Source organism: Hemiscyllium ocellatum, chromosome 4 (assembly GCF_020745735.1).
Source record: "Hemiscyllium ocellatum isolate sHemOce1 chromosome 4, sHemOce1.pat.X.cur, whole genome shotgun sequence".
Taxonomy (NCBI): Eukaryota; Metazoa; Chordata; class Chondrichthyes; order Orectolobiformes; family Hemiscylliidae; genus Hemiscyllium; species Hemiscyllium ocellatum.
In genome coordinates this window covers 143,103,938-143,121,368 of record NC_083404.1, presented here as the reverse complement: position 1 = coordinate 143,121,368, position 17,431 = coordinate 143,103,938, and the positions used below count along the sequence as shown (strand labels likewise).

The window sequence follows — 17,431 nt, the reverse complement described above, 5'->3', positions numbered from 1 at the left end:
TGGGGCACTGTGCAGTGTGACCCCAGGGTGGGGGTCTCTGGGTGGGGCACTGTGCAGTGTGACCCCAGGGTGGGGGTCCCTCTGTCTGTGGGGCACTGTGCAGTGTGACCCCAGGGTGGGGGTCCCTCTGGGTGTGGGGCACTGTGCAGTGTGACCCCAGGGTGAGGGTCTCTGTGTGTGGGGCACTGTGCAGTGTGACCCCAGGGTGGGGGTCTCTCTGGGTGTGGGGCACTGTGCAGTGTGACCCCAGGGTGAGGGTCTCTCTGTGTGTGGGGCACTGTGCAGTGTGACCCCAGGGTGGGGGTCCCTCTGTCTGTGGGGCACTGTGTAGTGTGACCCCAGGGTGGGGGTCTCTGGGTGGGGCACTGTGCAGTGTGACCCCAGGGTGGGGGTCTCTGGGTGGGGCACTGTGCAGTGTGACCCCAGGGTGAGGGTCTCTCTGTGTGTGGGGCACTGTGCAGTGTGACCCCAGGGTGGGGGTCCCTCTGTGTGTGGGGCACTGTGCAGTGTGACCCCAGGGTGGGGGTCTCTATGTGGGGTATTATTGCAAAGCTTCATCATGTCAAATGTTATTGTTACCTCGAAAGCAGAAGGGCCAGCCTGGGAGTTATGGCAGGCCCTGTTGTTGGGTGATGAGGAGACCCTGGTCCTTCTGATCTCTGACCCTGATCAAAGCAATCTTCACCCCAATGTGATCTTTGACACCAGCGACGTGGAGCAGTGGAAGAATTACAGATACAACCTCCGAGCTCTGAGTACGTGAGTGACCTGTGTGAGGGGACAGAGGGTGGGGGTCGCGGAGGACTCGAGGGGTGAACCAGTAATTAATGACATTAATATTTGGAAATGAATATCCTGGCTCTGCTGGAGTTCTGTTCTGAGGAATACAAGAGAGTGGGAGCAGGATACATCATTGACAAGATTCACTGGGAATGCCTTCTGGGTAAGGAAGGAATCAGGAATTTGGGATCTCTGGGTGCTGGGAATCTCTCTGAGAGATTTTGCTCAGAGAGTGAAATTGTGAGGTTTTAGAAATGAGGCGAGCCAGGGAGCTGGGAAATACTGAGTGTCTGTCCACTTCAGAAAGGCTAAGCAGCACAGACCCTGGAAATCCAGCACAAAGTAAAAGATGCCAGCAACGTTCAGCAAGTCACGCAGTATCTGTGAATAGAAACAGTTACAGTTTCAGATCAGGGACTCTCTCTCTCTCTCTCTCTCTCTCTCTCTGAGCCGAACCATTCCTGTGAAAGGTCAGTGTCCAGTCTGTCCTGGCCAGCTCCGTCACTATCAGAGCACCTCCCGCAGGGTGCTGGTCATCATTCTGTTTTAGTGAAAGTGTGTGCAGTTCCATGAAAAGACACTGCTCTGACCTTTCTGAGTGAGACAAGCTGCACATGTACTAAACACCATGAGACATAGGAGCAAGTAGGCCATTCAGCCCATCAAGTGTGCTTCACAATTCACTGAGAACATGGCTGATCTGATTGTCCTCAACTCCACTTTCCTGTGTTTCCCCATAACCCCATGATTCTCACACAAATTAAAACATCTGTCTGTCTCAAACATCCACATCTGCAGGCGGTCCCAAAGGCTTTGACACACACACAAATATTTCTGAAGTGTTCCTGAACAACACACAGCAGCCGAAAGCTCCCACAAAGATCAACGTGAGAACCCATTTCAATTAACTACCTTCAGGGAGAAAGATTTACCATGAGACCCTGGAAGGAGCTAGCCTGTACACCACCATCACACGGAATACAGGGAGAACTAGCCATTTGGATACAGAACTGGCTCAAAGGTAGAAGACAGAGGGTGGTGGTGGAGGGTTGTTTTTCAGACTGGAGGCCTGTGACCAGTGGAGTGCCACAAGGATCAGTACTGGGTCCACTACTTTTTGTCATTTACATAAATGATTTGGATGTGAGCATAAGAGGTACAGTTAGTAAATTTGCAGATGACACCAAAATTGGAGGGTGTAGTGGACAGCGAAGAGGGTTACCTCAGATTACAGCAGGATCTGGACCAGATGGGCCAATGGGCTGAGAAGTGGCAGATGGAGTTTAGTTCAGATAAATGCGAGGTGCTGCATTTTGGGAAAGCAAATCTTAGCAGGACTTATACACTTAATGGTAAGGTCCTAGGGAGTGTTGCTGAACAAAGAGACCTTGCAGGTTCATAGCTCCTTGAAAGTGGAGTCGCAGGTAGATAGGATAATGAAGAAGGCGTTTGGTATGCTTTCCTTTATTGGTCAGAGTATTGAGTACAGGAGTTGGGAGGTCATGTTGCAGCTGTACAGGACATTGGTTAGGCCACTGTTGGAATATTGCGTGCAATTCTGGTCTCCTTCCTATCGGAAAGATGTTGTAAAACTTGAAAGGGTTCAGAAAAGATTTACAAGGATGTTGTCAGGGTTGGAGGATCTGAGCTACAGGGAGAGGCTGAACAGGCTGGGGCTGTTTTCCCTGGAGCGTCGGAAGCTGAGAGGATGAAGAGGTTTATAAAATTATGAGGGACACGGATACGGTAAATAGACAAGGTCTTTTCCCTGAGGTGGGGGAGTCCAGAACTAGAGGATAAAGGTTTAGGTGAGAGGGGAACAATATAAAAGAGACCTAAGGGGCAACATTTTCACGCAGAGAGTGGTGCGTGTATGGAATGAGCTGCCAGAGGAAGTGGTGGAGGCTGGTACAATTGCAACATTTAAGAGGCATTTGGATGGTTATATGAATAGGAAGGGTTTGGAGGGATATGGGCTGGGTGCTGGCAAATGTGATTAGATGAGGTTGGGATATCTGGGATAGTTTGGACCATATTGGATCGTGTCAGACCATGGGTCTGTTTCCATGCTGTACATCTCTATGTCTCTGTAACAGAGGACTTGTATAGCCAAGGTCACATTCAGGTCTGTGTGTATGTGTCTCTCTCTCGCTCTCGCTCTCTCTCTCTGTCTGTCTCTCTCTGTCTCTCTCTCTCTCCCTCCCCTTCTCTCTCTGGCAGGAATTGTGGAAAATGTAAACCGGGTATGTTGACATTGATTGGTCCAGACTTTTCACTGAGAATGCAGGAAAAGAGGACCATATAGTGAGCCCAACTGGCAATCTCAAATTCATTGTCACTGCAATTTTTCTTGCATTTAGGATGATAAAACAAACATTCCCCATAATTTTAGTATTTCTTGTGAACAGTCCAGAGTACTGGCCCTCCACAGTGCAGCGCTCCCTCAGCACTGACCCTCTGACAGTGTAGCGCTCCCTCAGCACTGACCCTCTGACAATGCCCACTCCCTCAGCACTGACCCTCCGACAGTGCGGCACTCCCTCAGCACTGACCCTCCGACAGTGCGGCGCTCCCTCAGTACTGACCCTCCAACAGTGCCACTCCCTCAGCACTGACCCTCTGACAATGCCCACTCCCTCAGCACTGACCCTCCGACAGTGTGTCACTCCCTCAGCACTGACCCTCCGACAGTGCCCACTCCCTCAGCACTGACCCTCCGACAGTGCCCACTCCCTCAGCACTGACCCTCCGACAGTGCCCACTCCCTCAGCACTGACCCTCCGACAGTGCGGCGCTCCCTCAGTACTGACCCTCTGACAATGCCCACTCCCTCAGCACTGACTCTCTGACAGTGCCCACTCCCTCAGCACTGACCCTCCGACAGTGCCCACTCCCTCAGCACGGACCCTCCGACAGTGCGGCGCTCCCTCAGCACTGACCCTCCGACAGTGCGGCACTCCCTCAGCACTGACCCTCTGACAGTGCCCACTCCCTCAGCACGGACCCTCCGACGGTGCAGTGTTCTGGTTTTCTCCAGAGTTGCAACAGGGGTGATTTGGCGCTGAACTAATGGATACTGGGAGTATCCTGGAAATCTCTGTGAGTAATGGATGAGCATGGGTAAAGGATTCATCCCGTACCAGCTTCTTGAGGGGCAGTTATGGATGTGTGAGGAATGCCGTGACCCCCTTAACCCCGATGATGAAGGTAAAGCCGCAGGGATGTTGCTGCTGTCATTGTTGGTTCCAGTCTGAGGGAGGAGACTGACCAGGACCTTGTCACTGCTTGTGTTTCCGTAGGGATCTGGTCGTTGTGTTACAAGCAAGAGTTTATTACCCCCTTACAGATTACAGCCAGCCGGGGCTATGACAAGTGCCTCCAGCACCTGCTGACCTCTGGGGCAGATGTAGACTTTGCCCCGGGAGGAAAGACAGCTCTCCATGAGTCCTGTGAGAATTCCCAGAGTGAGTGTACCCGCCTTCTGCTCACATACGGAGCAAACCCCAACTCCATCTCTGAGGATGGCTACACCCCGCTCCACCTCTGCTCCGCCCCAGAATCCCTCCGGTAGGTCAGCCCTCTGCCAACTCCCTACCCTCAGCGGGGGCGCGGGGGCGTGGGGGCGCGGGGGGTGGGGAGGGGGGAATGGGGGGGTAGGAGGAAAGATGGTTCCCTCTGGGATCACTGGTTGTCCTTTCAACCAATCAAACCCCTGGCTCACTGATCAACTGGATCGATCACCAATGGACCAATAGAGGCCACTCTCTCCACAGAGACCCCAGGCCATGTTCCCCACCAACCCCCCCCCCACCAAATTCGGCCCCCTCATTCTCCCCTCCCCAACACACACATCGTCCCTTGCCCTCCTTCTCTCCCCCCACTTCGCCATTCCCATCCCTCTCCCCTGGCTCTCTCATCCTCCCCCCCCCCCAATCCTCACACCCCCCACACCAAGAGTCTCTTCTCTCCCCCCCGTGCCCCCCCCCCATCCTCCTTCCTGACCCCACTCTCCCCTACTATCCTTGATGGTCCCATCACCTTCCCCACCCCCAACAACCCCACTGTGTGCTCCCCCACCCGGCCCACATCCTGCACCCCCCACACCCCCCACTCCCCCCACCCCCACCCCATTGGTGGGTCACACTCCCTGCTGCCCCTCAGGCCGTTCCTGTCTCTGGTTCTGTCAGTTGAGCTGAGGGTCCTGTGTGGGTGGGGGGGAGGTGAGGAGGGTGGGGCAGAGACATGATCAGAGAAGAGGGCAGCACACCCGCCTCCCAACCCCCATCACCACCCCCACCCACACCCTCACCCCCACCCACAATCCCACCACCCAACCCCCATCACTGCCCCCACCCCCACCCAGAATCTCCACACCCGCCACCCAACCCCCATCACCACCCCCACCCACACCCTCACCCCCACCCACAATCCCACTACCCAACCCCCATCACTGCCCCCACCCCCACCCAGAATCTCCACACCCGCCACCCAACCCCCATCACCACCCCCACCCACACCCTCACCTCCAACCACAATCCCCACACCCAACCCCTATCTCCACCCCCACCCACTCCCCCATCCCCACCCATAATCCCCACACCCACCACCCAACCCCCATCACCACCCCCACCCACTCCCCCTCCCTCACCCACAATCCCCACACCCGCCACCCAAATCCCATCACTGCACCCACCCATTCCCCCACCCCCACCCACAACCTCCACACCCACACCCCAACCCCCAACACCGCCCCCACCCACTCCTCCAACCCCCACCCACAATCCCCACACCCACCACCCAACACCCATCACCACCCTCACCCACAATCCCCACACCCGCAACCCAACCCCCATCACCGCCCCTACCCACTCCCCCACCCCCACCTACAATCCCCACACCCACCACCCAACCCCCATCACTGCCCACACCCACAATCCCCACACTCACTACACAAACCCCATCACCACCCCCACCCATTCCCCCCACCCACAATCCCCACACCCACCACCCAACCCCAACACCGCCCCCACCCACTCCCCCATCCCCAATCCTCACACCCACCACCCAATCCCCATCACTGCCCCAACCTACTCCCCCACCCCCACCCACAATCCCCACACCCACCACCCAACCCCCGTCACTATCCCCACACACTCCCTCACCCCCACTCACAATCTCTACACTCACTACCCATACCCCATCACCGCCCCCATCCACTCCCCCAATCCCACCCACAATCCCACAGCCACCACATAACCCCCATCACCGCCCCCACCGCTCCCCCACCCCCACCCACAATCCCCACACCTACCACCCAACCCCATCACCGCGCCCATCTGCTCCCCCACCCCCAAACAACAATTACCACACCCATCACCCAAGCCCCATCACGGCCCCACCCACTCCCCCACCCTCACCCACATACCCCACATCCACCACCCAACCTCTGGGCTGGGGGTTGTGATGGGAGGGTGGGGATTGTGGGTGGGTGTGGGAGGTGGGGGACTAGGGATTGTGGGTGGGAGTGGGGGTGGGGGAGTGGGGATTGTGGGTGGGAGTGGGGGTGGGGATTTTGGGTGGGGTGGTGATTGGGGCGTGGGGTTGTGGGTGGGTATAGTGATGGGGATGGGGATTGTGGGTAGGTGTGGAGGTGGGGCGGTCAGGATTGAGGGTGAGTGAGGGGTGGAGGCTTGGGGAACGTGGTGGGTGTGGGGGGGTGGGGGAGTGGGGATTGGGGTTGGGGTTGGTGATGGGGTGGAGATTGTGTATAGGTGTGGGTGTGGGAGGTGGGGACTGTGGGTGGGGGTGGTGATGGGGGTGGGGATTGTGGGTGGGTGTGGGGTGGGGGAGTGGAGATTGTGGGTGGGTGTGGGGATTGTGCGTGGGTGTGGAGGGTGGGGGAGTGGAATTGTGGGTGGGTGGGGATTGTGGGTGGGTGTGGGGGTTGGGGGTGTGGGGATTGTGAGTGGGGGGCTGGGAAGTTGGTTAGGGTGGGGTATGGGTTGTGGGGTATGGGGGGAGATTATGGTGGTGATGTGGGTTAGGGTGGGTGTGGGGTGTAGGTGTTAGGGGGTGTGGAGGGGATTGTGGGTGGGGGTGGTGATGGGGTGGGGATTGTGTGTAGGTGTGGGGGTGGGGATTGTTGGTGGGGGTGCTGATGGGGGTGGGGATTGTGTGTAGGTGTGGGGGGTGTGGGGTGGGGATTGTTGCTGGGTGTGGGGGATGGGGGGGTTGGGTATTGTGGGTGGGGGTGGTGATGGGGGTTAGGGTGGGTGTGGGGGGTTGGGGTTAAGGGGTGTGGAGGGGATTGCGGGTGGGGTTGAGGTCTGCCTGGGTGTTGGGGGGGTTAGGGTGGGGTTGTGGGTGTCGGGAGGTTAGGGTGATGTGGGGGATGTTGGGGGTGGTGGGGATTGTGGGTGGGGTTGAGGGCTGGGTGGGGGTGTTGGGGGGGTTAGGGCCGGGTTGGGAGTGGTGGGGATTGTGGGTGGGGTTGAGGGCTGGGTGGGGGTGTTGGGGGGGGACTAGGATGGGGTTGTGTGGGGTGGGGATTGCGGGGGGCGCTGTCAGAGCCGGATTGACCTGTGGGGCTGTGGTTGCCAGGTGTGCGGAGCTGTTGCTGAGGTTTGGGTGTAACGTGAACAGTCGCACAGAGGACAAGGGGGACACAGCCCTGCACATTGCAGCCAGGTTCGCTTTGGAGAGTCATGTCCAGCTGTACCTTGATCACGGAGCGTCTGTGAACAGGCTGAATGAGAGTGGGCAGAGCCCACTGCACTGTGTATGTGCCCAGTCCCACAGCAGCCAGGATGCTGACAGGTATTTCCGAGTCTGTCACTATCTGATTGAACATGGGGCCAGTGTGGAGGCCCTGGATGAAGAGAAGCAATCCGCCCTGCACTTGGCCTGTCGCACAGTCAACTACAGGATGGTGGATCTGCTCCTGAGCAAAGGAATCGATGTTAACCGCATGGACTACGGGGGAAACGCCCCAATGCACAAAGCCCTGCAGGCTGTCGCTTACAAGTTAGAACATGAACCTGAACGCACCGTCCGATCCCTCTTAAACTATGGATCCATCCGCATCTGGCCAGGTGCTATTCCAAAGGTGAGTTGGTACTTTCACTGCTGCTCCTTTATCAGTCTGTTTAAGTGGGACATCCCTTTCCCGGGAGACAGAATCCGAGATTCAGGACAGAGGGGGCAGCTTCAATATTGGAGTCACATTGGGTTTCCTCAACATGATCAGAAGTGCCCACCCCTCCTTCCCTCTGGGTGGTGCTCTGTAACTGAGAAAGATAAGGCCTTCTCTCTAAGGAGATCTCAATCCATTGTCCAACCACCTGCTCCGAAACTCTGCTCACATGTCAATTTTTAAATCCACATGATTATCACAAGGTTCCCCCCACCATGTGAACTTTCTTTTTGTAGCTACTGTTTCACTCCTTGTTAGTTTATTTGTCTGTCCACAGTATATGGCCTAAAGTATTGGATAGATTGCAAAAACTCTCAGCGCACAGACAGGGTCTCAGGGAGAACGCATCAGATTTGATGATTTTTTTGAGACAATCCCCATAACATTCCAATAAGTCAATACAGTTCGAAACAAATAATCAGCAACATCTCTTTAAAAAAAATCAACTTCCCCTATCTTCCAAAAATCATGGATCCTTTAGAGAATTCCAGGATCCAGGTCTACATCATCATCAAATCTGATCCGTTCTCCCTGAGACCCTGTCTGTGCGCTGAGATTTATTGCAACCTACCCATCACTTATGGCCAAATACCGTGGACAGACAAATAAACTAACAAGGAGTGAAACAGTAGCTACAAAAAGAAAGTTCACATGAGGGGGACCATGTGATAATCATGTGGATTTAAAAATTACACAGGGCTCTGGGAAAGTGCAGGGAACTGGGGTGAATTGGGCACAGTGCCTCAGTGGTTAGCCCTGCTGCCTCACAGCATCAGGGACCTGCATTTGATTCCATCCTTGGGTGACTGGGTGAAGTTTGCACATTCTCCCCGTGTCTGTGTGGGTTTGCTCGGGTGCTCCGGTTTCCTGTCACAGTCCAAAGATATTCAGGTGAGTTGGATTTAGCATGGGAAATGCAGCGTTACAGGGTAGGAGGGGGAGTGAGTCCGAGTGGGAGGTTCTTCAGAGGGTCAATGTGAACCCGACAGGCTGAATGGCCTGCTCCCACACTGTGGGGATTCAATGATTCTAGGACTCAGCAAGTGCAGAGCCAGTTGGAAATTTCCCTGGTTCCCGGATTCGATTCAAACCCCTGGTTCTCAGATTCATCTGTTTCCATCTCACCCACAGTCTCTTACACTAACACACACTGTCTCTTACACTAACACCCACAGTCTCTTACACTAACACACACTGTCTCTTACACTAACACCCACAGTCTCTTACACCAACACCCACAGTCTCTTACACCAACACCCACAGACCCTAACACCAACACCCACTGTCTCTTACACCAACACCCACAGTCTCTGACACTAACACCCACAGTCTCTTACACCAACACCCACAGACCCTAACACCAACACCCACAGTCTCTTACACCAACACCCACAGTCTCTGACACTAACACCCACAGCCTCTTACACCAACACCCACAGACCCTAACACCAACACCCACAGTCTCTTACACCAACACCCACAGACCCCAACACCAACACCCATAGACCCTTACACCAACACCCACAGTCTCTTACACCAACACCCACAGTCTCTTACACCAACACCCACAGACCCCAACACCAACACCCACAGTCTCTGACACTAACACCCACAGTCTCTTACACCAACACCCACAGACCCTAACACCAACACCCACAGTCTCTTACACCAACACCCACAGACCCCAACACCAACACCCATAGACCCTTACACCAACACCCACTGTCTCTTACACCAACACCCACAGTCTCTTACACCAACATCCACAGTCTCTTACACCAACACCCACAGTCTCTTACACCAACACCCACTGTCTCTTACACCAACACCCACAGTCTCTTACACCAATACCCACTGTCTCTTACACCAACACCCACAGTCTCTTACACTAACACCCACAGCCTCTTACACTAACACCCACAGACCCTAACACCAACACCCACAGTCTCTTACACCAACACCCACAGTCTCTTACACTAACACCCACAGTCTCTTACACCAACACCCACAGTCTCTTACACTAACACCCACATATTGTCGTCTCATTTCCCCATATCAGTCGAAGCAAAACACTCAGAAACACAGTATGGTTTTTACCTCCTTTGTCTTTATTCTGGCCCCTGGATAGAGAGAGAACAATCACCCATGTGCGCAGAGACATGAGTTCACAGTCTCCTCTCAAACAGCAGTTTCTTAATTGAGTGTCAATAGTAAAGATTACGCCATTTGCTGTTACATAATGAATAAGTGACTTCACATAATGAATCAACACACCCTTACACCAACACCAACACACCCTTACACTGACACACTCAGACCTTTACACCAACACCTACACACCCTTACACTGACACCAATACACCCTTACACTCAGACCCTTACACCAACACCAACACACCCTTACACTGACACACTCAGACCTTTACACCAACACCAACACACCCTTACACTGACACACTCAGACCTTTACACCAACATCTACACACCCTTACACTGACACCAATACACCCTTACACTCAGACCCTTACACCAACACCCACACACCCTTACACCGACACCAACACACCCTTACACTCAGAGCTGAACATGTGTTGCTGGAAAAGCGCAGCAGGTCAGGCAGCATCCAGGGAACAGGAGATTCGCATTTCGGGCATAAGCCATTCCTGATGAAGGGCTTATACCCAAAACGTTGAATTTCCTGCTCCTTGGATGCTGCCTGACCTGCTGCGCTTTTCCAGCAACACATTTTCAGCTCTGATCTCCAGCATCTGCTGTCCTCACTTTCACCCTTACACTCAGACCCTTACACTAACACCCACACACCCTTAGACTGACACCAACACACCCTTACACTGACACACTCAGACCCTACACCAACACCCACACACCCTTACACTGACACCCACACACCCTTACAATCACACCCACAGACCCTTATACCAACACCCATAGACCCTTACACCAACACCCACACACAGACCCTTACACCCAGACACTCTTACATCCATACCCACACGCCCTTACACCAACACCTACAGACCCTGACACCAATACCATCAGACCCTTACACCAACACCCATAGATCCTTACTCCAACATTAACACACCCTTACACCAGCACTCACACACCCTTACACTAACACCCACACACCCTTACATTAACACCCACACACCCTTACACCAACACCCACACACCCTTACACTAACACCCACACACCCTTACACACACACACACACACTCTAACACTAACACCCACACACCCTTACACACACCCACACCCACAGATGCCTTCAGCCTTCTCAGACTGTAAGGACTCGAACAGGGTACAGTTTCCTTTCTGGGATCTAACTGGAGTTTCATGAAGGGAAAGTGTAGCTCCCCTTTCCACTCAGTGAAGCTCAGGACTGCGGCCGTCCCTTAATCCCAGTCTGGATCCATCACCCTCTTTATCCCTTTCCTGAGGAAGGCTGTCCTGGAATTGGACGCAGCCCCACGAAGGCTCACTCGGCTGATCCCAGGGACTGTCTTATCAGGAGAGGCTGACTAAGTTGGACCTTTAGTCTTCAGGATGTGGAAGAATGATGGGTGATTTTCCAGGACCATGACAGAGTGGCTGTGGAGAGGTTACTCCTGTTGTGGGAGAGAGCCGAGTGTACTCTCTCAGAAAAAAGGGGTCATGTTTCAGACATTGATGAGGAGCTACCTGGTTATTCAAGATATTCCAGGCTGAGAGAGAGAGAGAGATTTTTAAAAAGGGAGGGAGTCGAGGGTTATCGGGAAAAGGCAGGTATTAACCATGATCTCCTTGAATCATGGAGCCGTGATGATGGACAGAATGGCCTGGTTTCCTCATCCCCTTATGCTCATCTCCCATCTCTCCCCTTCTCTCTGTGAACACGCGCCCCTGACCATGGAGGCCACTCAAACCACGTCCCCCCCAACCCCAGTTCCCCCATCCCATCCCATCCCCCGCTCCTCTCTCCTCAGACCTCAGTCTCTCTTTTCTTGCACCTCGCCGCCCCCCCACCCCACATCACCCCACACCTGCCCATGGCTCCTCTATCCCTGTATCCCCACCCCTCAGCTCTCTCTGCTGGTTCCAGTCGCTCTGACCGCACTCTCTGCTGGTTCCAGTCGCTCTGACTGCACTCTCTGCTGGTTCCAGTAGCTCTGACCGCACCCTCTGCTGTTTCCAGTAGCTCTGACCGCACTCTCTGCTGTTTCCAGCAGCTCTGACCGCACTCTCTGCTGGTTCCAGTAGCTCTGACCGCACTCTCTGCTGGTTCCAGTCGCTCTGACTGCACTCTCTGCTGGTTCCAGTAGCTCTGACCGCACCCTCTGCTGTTTCCAGTAGCTCTGACCGCACTCTCTGCTGGTTCCAGCAGCTCTGACCGCACTCTCTGCTGGTTCCAGCAGCTCTGACCGCACTCTCTGCTGGTTCCAGTAGCTCTGACCGCACCCTCTGCTGTTTCCAGCAGCTCTGACCGCACTCTCTGCTGGTTCCAACAGCTCTGACTGCACCCTCTGCTGGTTCCAGCAGCTCTGACCGCACTCGCTGCTGGTTCCAGTAGCTCTGACCGTTATCTCTGCTGGTTCCAGGTGCTGAGGTTCTGCTGCCAGTCTCCGCGAACGATCGAAGTTCTCGTGAATGTTTACGATCGGCTGAAGGTGACGGATGATTGGGTGGAGTCTGTGCCGTTAAAGGTGCTTCAGGTAGGAGCTGCAGCCCAGGGGTCAGTGAGGGATGGCTCAGGGACGGTGCCCAGCTCCAGCCTCGCTAACATTGCACCCAGTGAAGATGCCTCATTCAGGAACCCTCTTTATAACCATGGGGCCCAGCCCAGGGGTCACTGCATGATGACCACCAGCTCCCAATACAATAACTACCTCAGTCACTGAGATAGTGCCTTGAACACAATGAAGACAGAAACAGCGGAATATATTACGGGGAACAAAGAAATGGCAGAAGAATTGAATTGTTATTTCCGATCTGTGTTCACTGGGGAAGACACAAGCAATCTCCCTGAGGTAACAGTGGCTGAAGGACCTGAACTGAAGGGAATTTATATTTGCCAGGAATTGGTGTTGGAGAGACTGTTAGGTCTGAAGGTTGATAAGTCCCCGGGGCCTGATGGTCTCCATCCCAGGGTACTGAAGGAGGTGGCTCAGGAAATCGTGGATGCGATGGTGATTATTTTCCAGAATTCGATAGATTCGGGATCAGTTCCTGTGGATTGGAGGGTGGCTAATGTTATACCACTTTTTAAGAAAGGGGGGAGAGAGAAAGCAGGAAATTATAGACCAGTTAGTCTGACCTCAGTGGTGGGAAAGATGCTGGAGTCAATTATAAAGGATGAAATTATGACACATCTGGATAGCAGTAACAGGATAGGTCAGAGTCAGCATGGATTTATGAAGGGGAAATCATGCTTGACTAATCTTCTTGAAGTTTTTGAGGATGTAACTCTGAAGATGGACGAGGGAGATCCAGTAAATGTCGTGTACCTGAACTTTCAGAAAGCTTTCGATAAAATCCCACACAGGAGGTTAGTGAGCAAACCTAGGGCGCATGGTATTGGGGGCAAAGTACTAACTTGGATTGAAAGTTGGTTGGCTGACAGGAAACAAAGAGTAGTGATAAACGGTTCCCTTTCGGAATGGCAGGCAGTGACCAGTGGTGTACCGCGGGGATCAGTACTGGGACCACAGGTTTTTACAATATACATTAATGATATAAAAGATGGTATTAGTAATAACATTAGCAAATTTGCTGATGATACTAAGCTGGGTGGCAGAGTGAAATGTGAGGAGGATGTTAGGAGATTACAGGGTGACCTGGACAGGTTAGGTGAATGGGCAGATGCATGGCAGGTGCAGTTTAATGTGGATAAATGTATGGTTATCCACTTTGGTGGCAAGAACAGGAAGGCAGATTACTACCTAAATGGGATCAATTTAGGTAAAGGGGCAGTACAGAGAGATCTGGGAGTTCTTGTACACCAGTCAATGAAGGTAAGCATGCAGGTACAGCAGGTAGTGAAGGAGGCTAATAGCATGCTGGCCTTCATATCAAGAGGGATTGAGTATAGAAGCAAAGAGGTTCTTCTGCAACTGTATAGGGTCCTGGTGAGACCACACCTGGAGTACTGTGTGCAGTTCTGGTCTCCAAATTTGAGGAAAGACATTCTGGCTATTGAGGGAGTGCAGCGTAGGTTCACGAGGTCACTTCCTGGAATGGAGGGACTACCTTACACTGAAAGACTGAAGCGACTGGGCTTGTATACCCTTGAGTTTAGAAGACTGAGAGGGGATCTGATTGAGACATATAAGATTATTAAAGGATTGGACACTCTGGAGGCAGGAAACATGTTTCTGCTGATGGGTGAGTGCCGAACCAGAGGACACAGCTTAAAAATACGGGGTAGACCATTTAGTTCAGAGATGAGGAGAAACGTCTTCACCCAGAGAGTGGTGGCTGTGTGGAATGCTCTGCCCCAAAGGGCAGTGGAGGCTCAGTCTCTGGATTCGTTTAAGAAAGAGTTGGATAGAGCTCTCAAGGATAGTGGAATCAAGGGTTATGGAGATAAGGCAGGAACAGGATACTGATTAAGGATGATCAGCAGTGGTGCAGGCTCGAAGGGCAGAATGGCCTACTCCTGCACCTATTGTCTATTGAAATGTCTCAGCACCGTCAGCGAAGGCTCCAGGCAGATCAGAAACTCCTTGACCAGTTGTCAACACCACGTTATCTGGGGATTTGTGCGACTGTGTAACTGGGCAAATCGGTTCCCCTTGGCCAGCTGTAGTAGAAGCAGCCGTTAATGGAATGGATTTGGAGGCCCACAATCCTTCAGGTATGAGAACAATCCTCCACCCGCGGTGTGCTGTGGGCTGGCCAACTTACTGAGCTCCCTCTGCAGTCTCCAATGGGCAAATCTCACTAAGCAGGAATGGGAGCTCGGTCCTGCCTTGACCATACGCCTGGCATCTCCTCATCCCAGGTTTCGGGATTTGGTCACTGTCCATCTTCGGATCATTTGGCTGGGCCCAGGATTGGGAGCTAAAAATAGAGGATGGCCATGAAAGAAGTCAACTCTTCCTTTCCGGTAACATCCTTCCCAATCTCATGACTCTATGACTTGGCAAATCGTAAAATACTTCTCAAAAACAAGTGGCAATTGCTGTGAGGTAGGAAGTGCAGCACTCAGTTTGCACACAGCAAGGTCCCAGCCATGGTGAATGGCCTGTTTTTTGTGCTATTGGCTGGAAGGGTGGGATTGTAGTTTGGAACTGATAGAATGGTTGGTGTGTGAGGGATTGTGTGAGCTGTAAATACAGGCGCAGCAGGCCAGCATCCTGACATTGTGTGTCATTTGTCTTCCAGGAGCACCAGGATTTCTATGAGTCCCTGTTTGCACTTTCCCAGACCCCACGTTCACTGCAGCACCTGGCCCGCTGTGCCATTCGCAGACACTTCGAAGGGCATTGCCAAGAACGAATCCCTCAACTCCCACTGCCAACCTTCCTGAAGGACTACCTGTTGCTGCAGTTTCAGGGTTATATCAGTTAGTGCGCTCAAACAAGGCACTGCAATTCCCCATCGACAATCACCAGGCTCCAGTGAAAACAACACGATCAGCCCGACAACACAGACAATCAGAGCTGACCCCTCCACTCCACCAACTTCTCGATTCTAAATAATAAATGATAAACATCCCCTCCCTCCACCACCGATGCTCATAACAGCAGTGTGTACTATCTACAAGATGGACTGTGAAAACTCACCAAAGATCCTCAGACAGCACCTTCCAAACCCACAACCATTTCCATTGAGAAGGACAAGGGCAGCAGATACATGGGAACCCCACCCCCTGCAGGTTCCCCTCCGAGCCCCTCACCATCCTAACTCGGAAATATGCCACAATCTAAAGGTATTGTGGGTCTACCTACAGCACACGGACTGCCGCGGGTCAGGGAGGCAGCTCACCCCCACCTTCTCAAGGGGCAACTAGGGATGGCCAGTACATGTCAACCCAGCCAGCGACCCCACATCCCAGGAATGAACTCAAAATGTGACTGGAAAAGGAAAATGGGTAAATATAACCTGAGCAGTGAATTCATGCAATGTTTTCAGGATAGACTTTCTGCTTGTTCTGGTGCTGCCCAGAGGACAGGCTGTACCAGATCTCGAGAAACTTTATCATCTTAAAGTGAAGGAGCCTCGAGATCGCAGCGATTATAACAGTTTTGAATTTTCTTTTCAGTTTGAGAGAGAGTGGCTTGGATGTTTTCTTAAACATAAATGAGGGGATTTATGAGGATATAGAAGCAGAGCTGACAAATTGGAAAATTCAATTAAAGGATAAATCATTGGAAATCATAGAATACAGGAGGAGGTTATTTGGCTGATCATGTCTGTACCAATTCCTGAAAGAGCTACCCAGCTAGTCCCATGATCCAGCTCTATCTCCATATCCCGCTAACTTCATCCCGTCCAAATATATGGAGAAAGTGAGGACTGCAGATGTTGGAGATCAGAATCGAGAGTGTGTGGTGCTGGAAAAGCACAGCAGGTCAGGCAGCAGAATCAACATTTCGGACAGGACTTCCTGATGAAGGGCTCCTGCCTGAAATATCAATGTTCCTGCTCCTCGGATGCTGCCTGACCAGCCGTGCTCCTTCCACATATATACCCAGCTCTCTTTGAACACGGAATCAGCCTCCCCCACTCTCCCAGGCAGCACATCCCAAATCCTAACAACTCTCTGGGTAAAGAAGTTTCACCTCATCTCACTCCGAGCTCTCATTCTGATAGTCTTGACGTTGTGGCCCCCAGTTACTGACATACCGAGTAATGGAAACAAAATACCCTCCTTTACCTTGTCAAAATTGTTCATAATTTTAAACAGAGCTGAAAGTGTGTTGCTGGAAAAGCGCAGCAGGTCAGGCAGCATCCAAAGAGTAGGAGAATCCACATTTCGGGCATGAGCCCTTCTTCAGCTCATGCCTGAAACATCGATTCTCCTGTTCCTTGGATGCTGCCTGACCTGCTGCGCTTTTCCAGCAACACATTTTCAGCTCTGATCTCCAGCATCTGCAGTCCTCACTTTCTCCTCCATAATTTTAAACACTTCAATATGGTCACCTCTTAATCTTCTTTCAAGAAGAATAAACCCAATCTCTTTAATCTTTACTTACATCTCAAATCCCTCATTCCTGGGAGCATTTTAGTAAATCTCTTTGAACTCTCTCCAGGACTGTAGCATTCCATAAATAAGGTGCTCAGAACTGAACACAATTCTCCAAATGTGGTCTGAGCAATGGTTTGTAGAGTGTAGCATCATTTCCTGCTGTTATACTCTATGCCTTTATTTATAAATCCAATTACCATTTAAGCCACCTTAACAATTGTTTCAACTTGCCTGGCTCCCTTCAGGGAGTTATGAACATGAATCCTGA

At 52.5% G+C, this 17,431-nt stretch overlaps 1 protein-coding gene across 2 annotated transcripts in view; it reads left to right on the top strand.

Annotated features, from left to right (window-relative positions):
- asb10 (ankyrin repeat and SOCS box containing 10) overlaps nucleotides 1–16,879 on the top strand; it is a 24,984-nt gene extending 8,105 nt beyond the window's left edge. The window contains exons 2-6 of one of the 2 annotated variants that reach the window (XM_060824548.1): nucleotides 591–755; nucleotides 4,080–4,347; nucleotides 7,381–7,885; nucleotides 12,572–12,685; nucleotides 15,357–16,879. In XM_060824548.1, coding sequence (XP_060680531.1) covers nucleotides 591–755; nucleotides 4,080–4,347; nucleotides 7,381–7,885; nucleotides 12,572–12,685; nucleotides 15,357–15,542 — 1,238 coding nt within the window. In that variant the 3' untranslated portion in view covers nucleotides 15,543–16,879. The remainder of the gene's footprint in view (nucleotides 1–590; nucleotides 756–4,079; nucleotides 4,348–7,380; nucleotides 7,886–12,571; nucleotides 12,686–15,356) is intronic. The other variant, XM_060824549.1, reaches the window with a different exon arrangement.
- The last annotated feature ends 552 nt before the right edge of the window (nucleotides 16,880–17,431 follow it).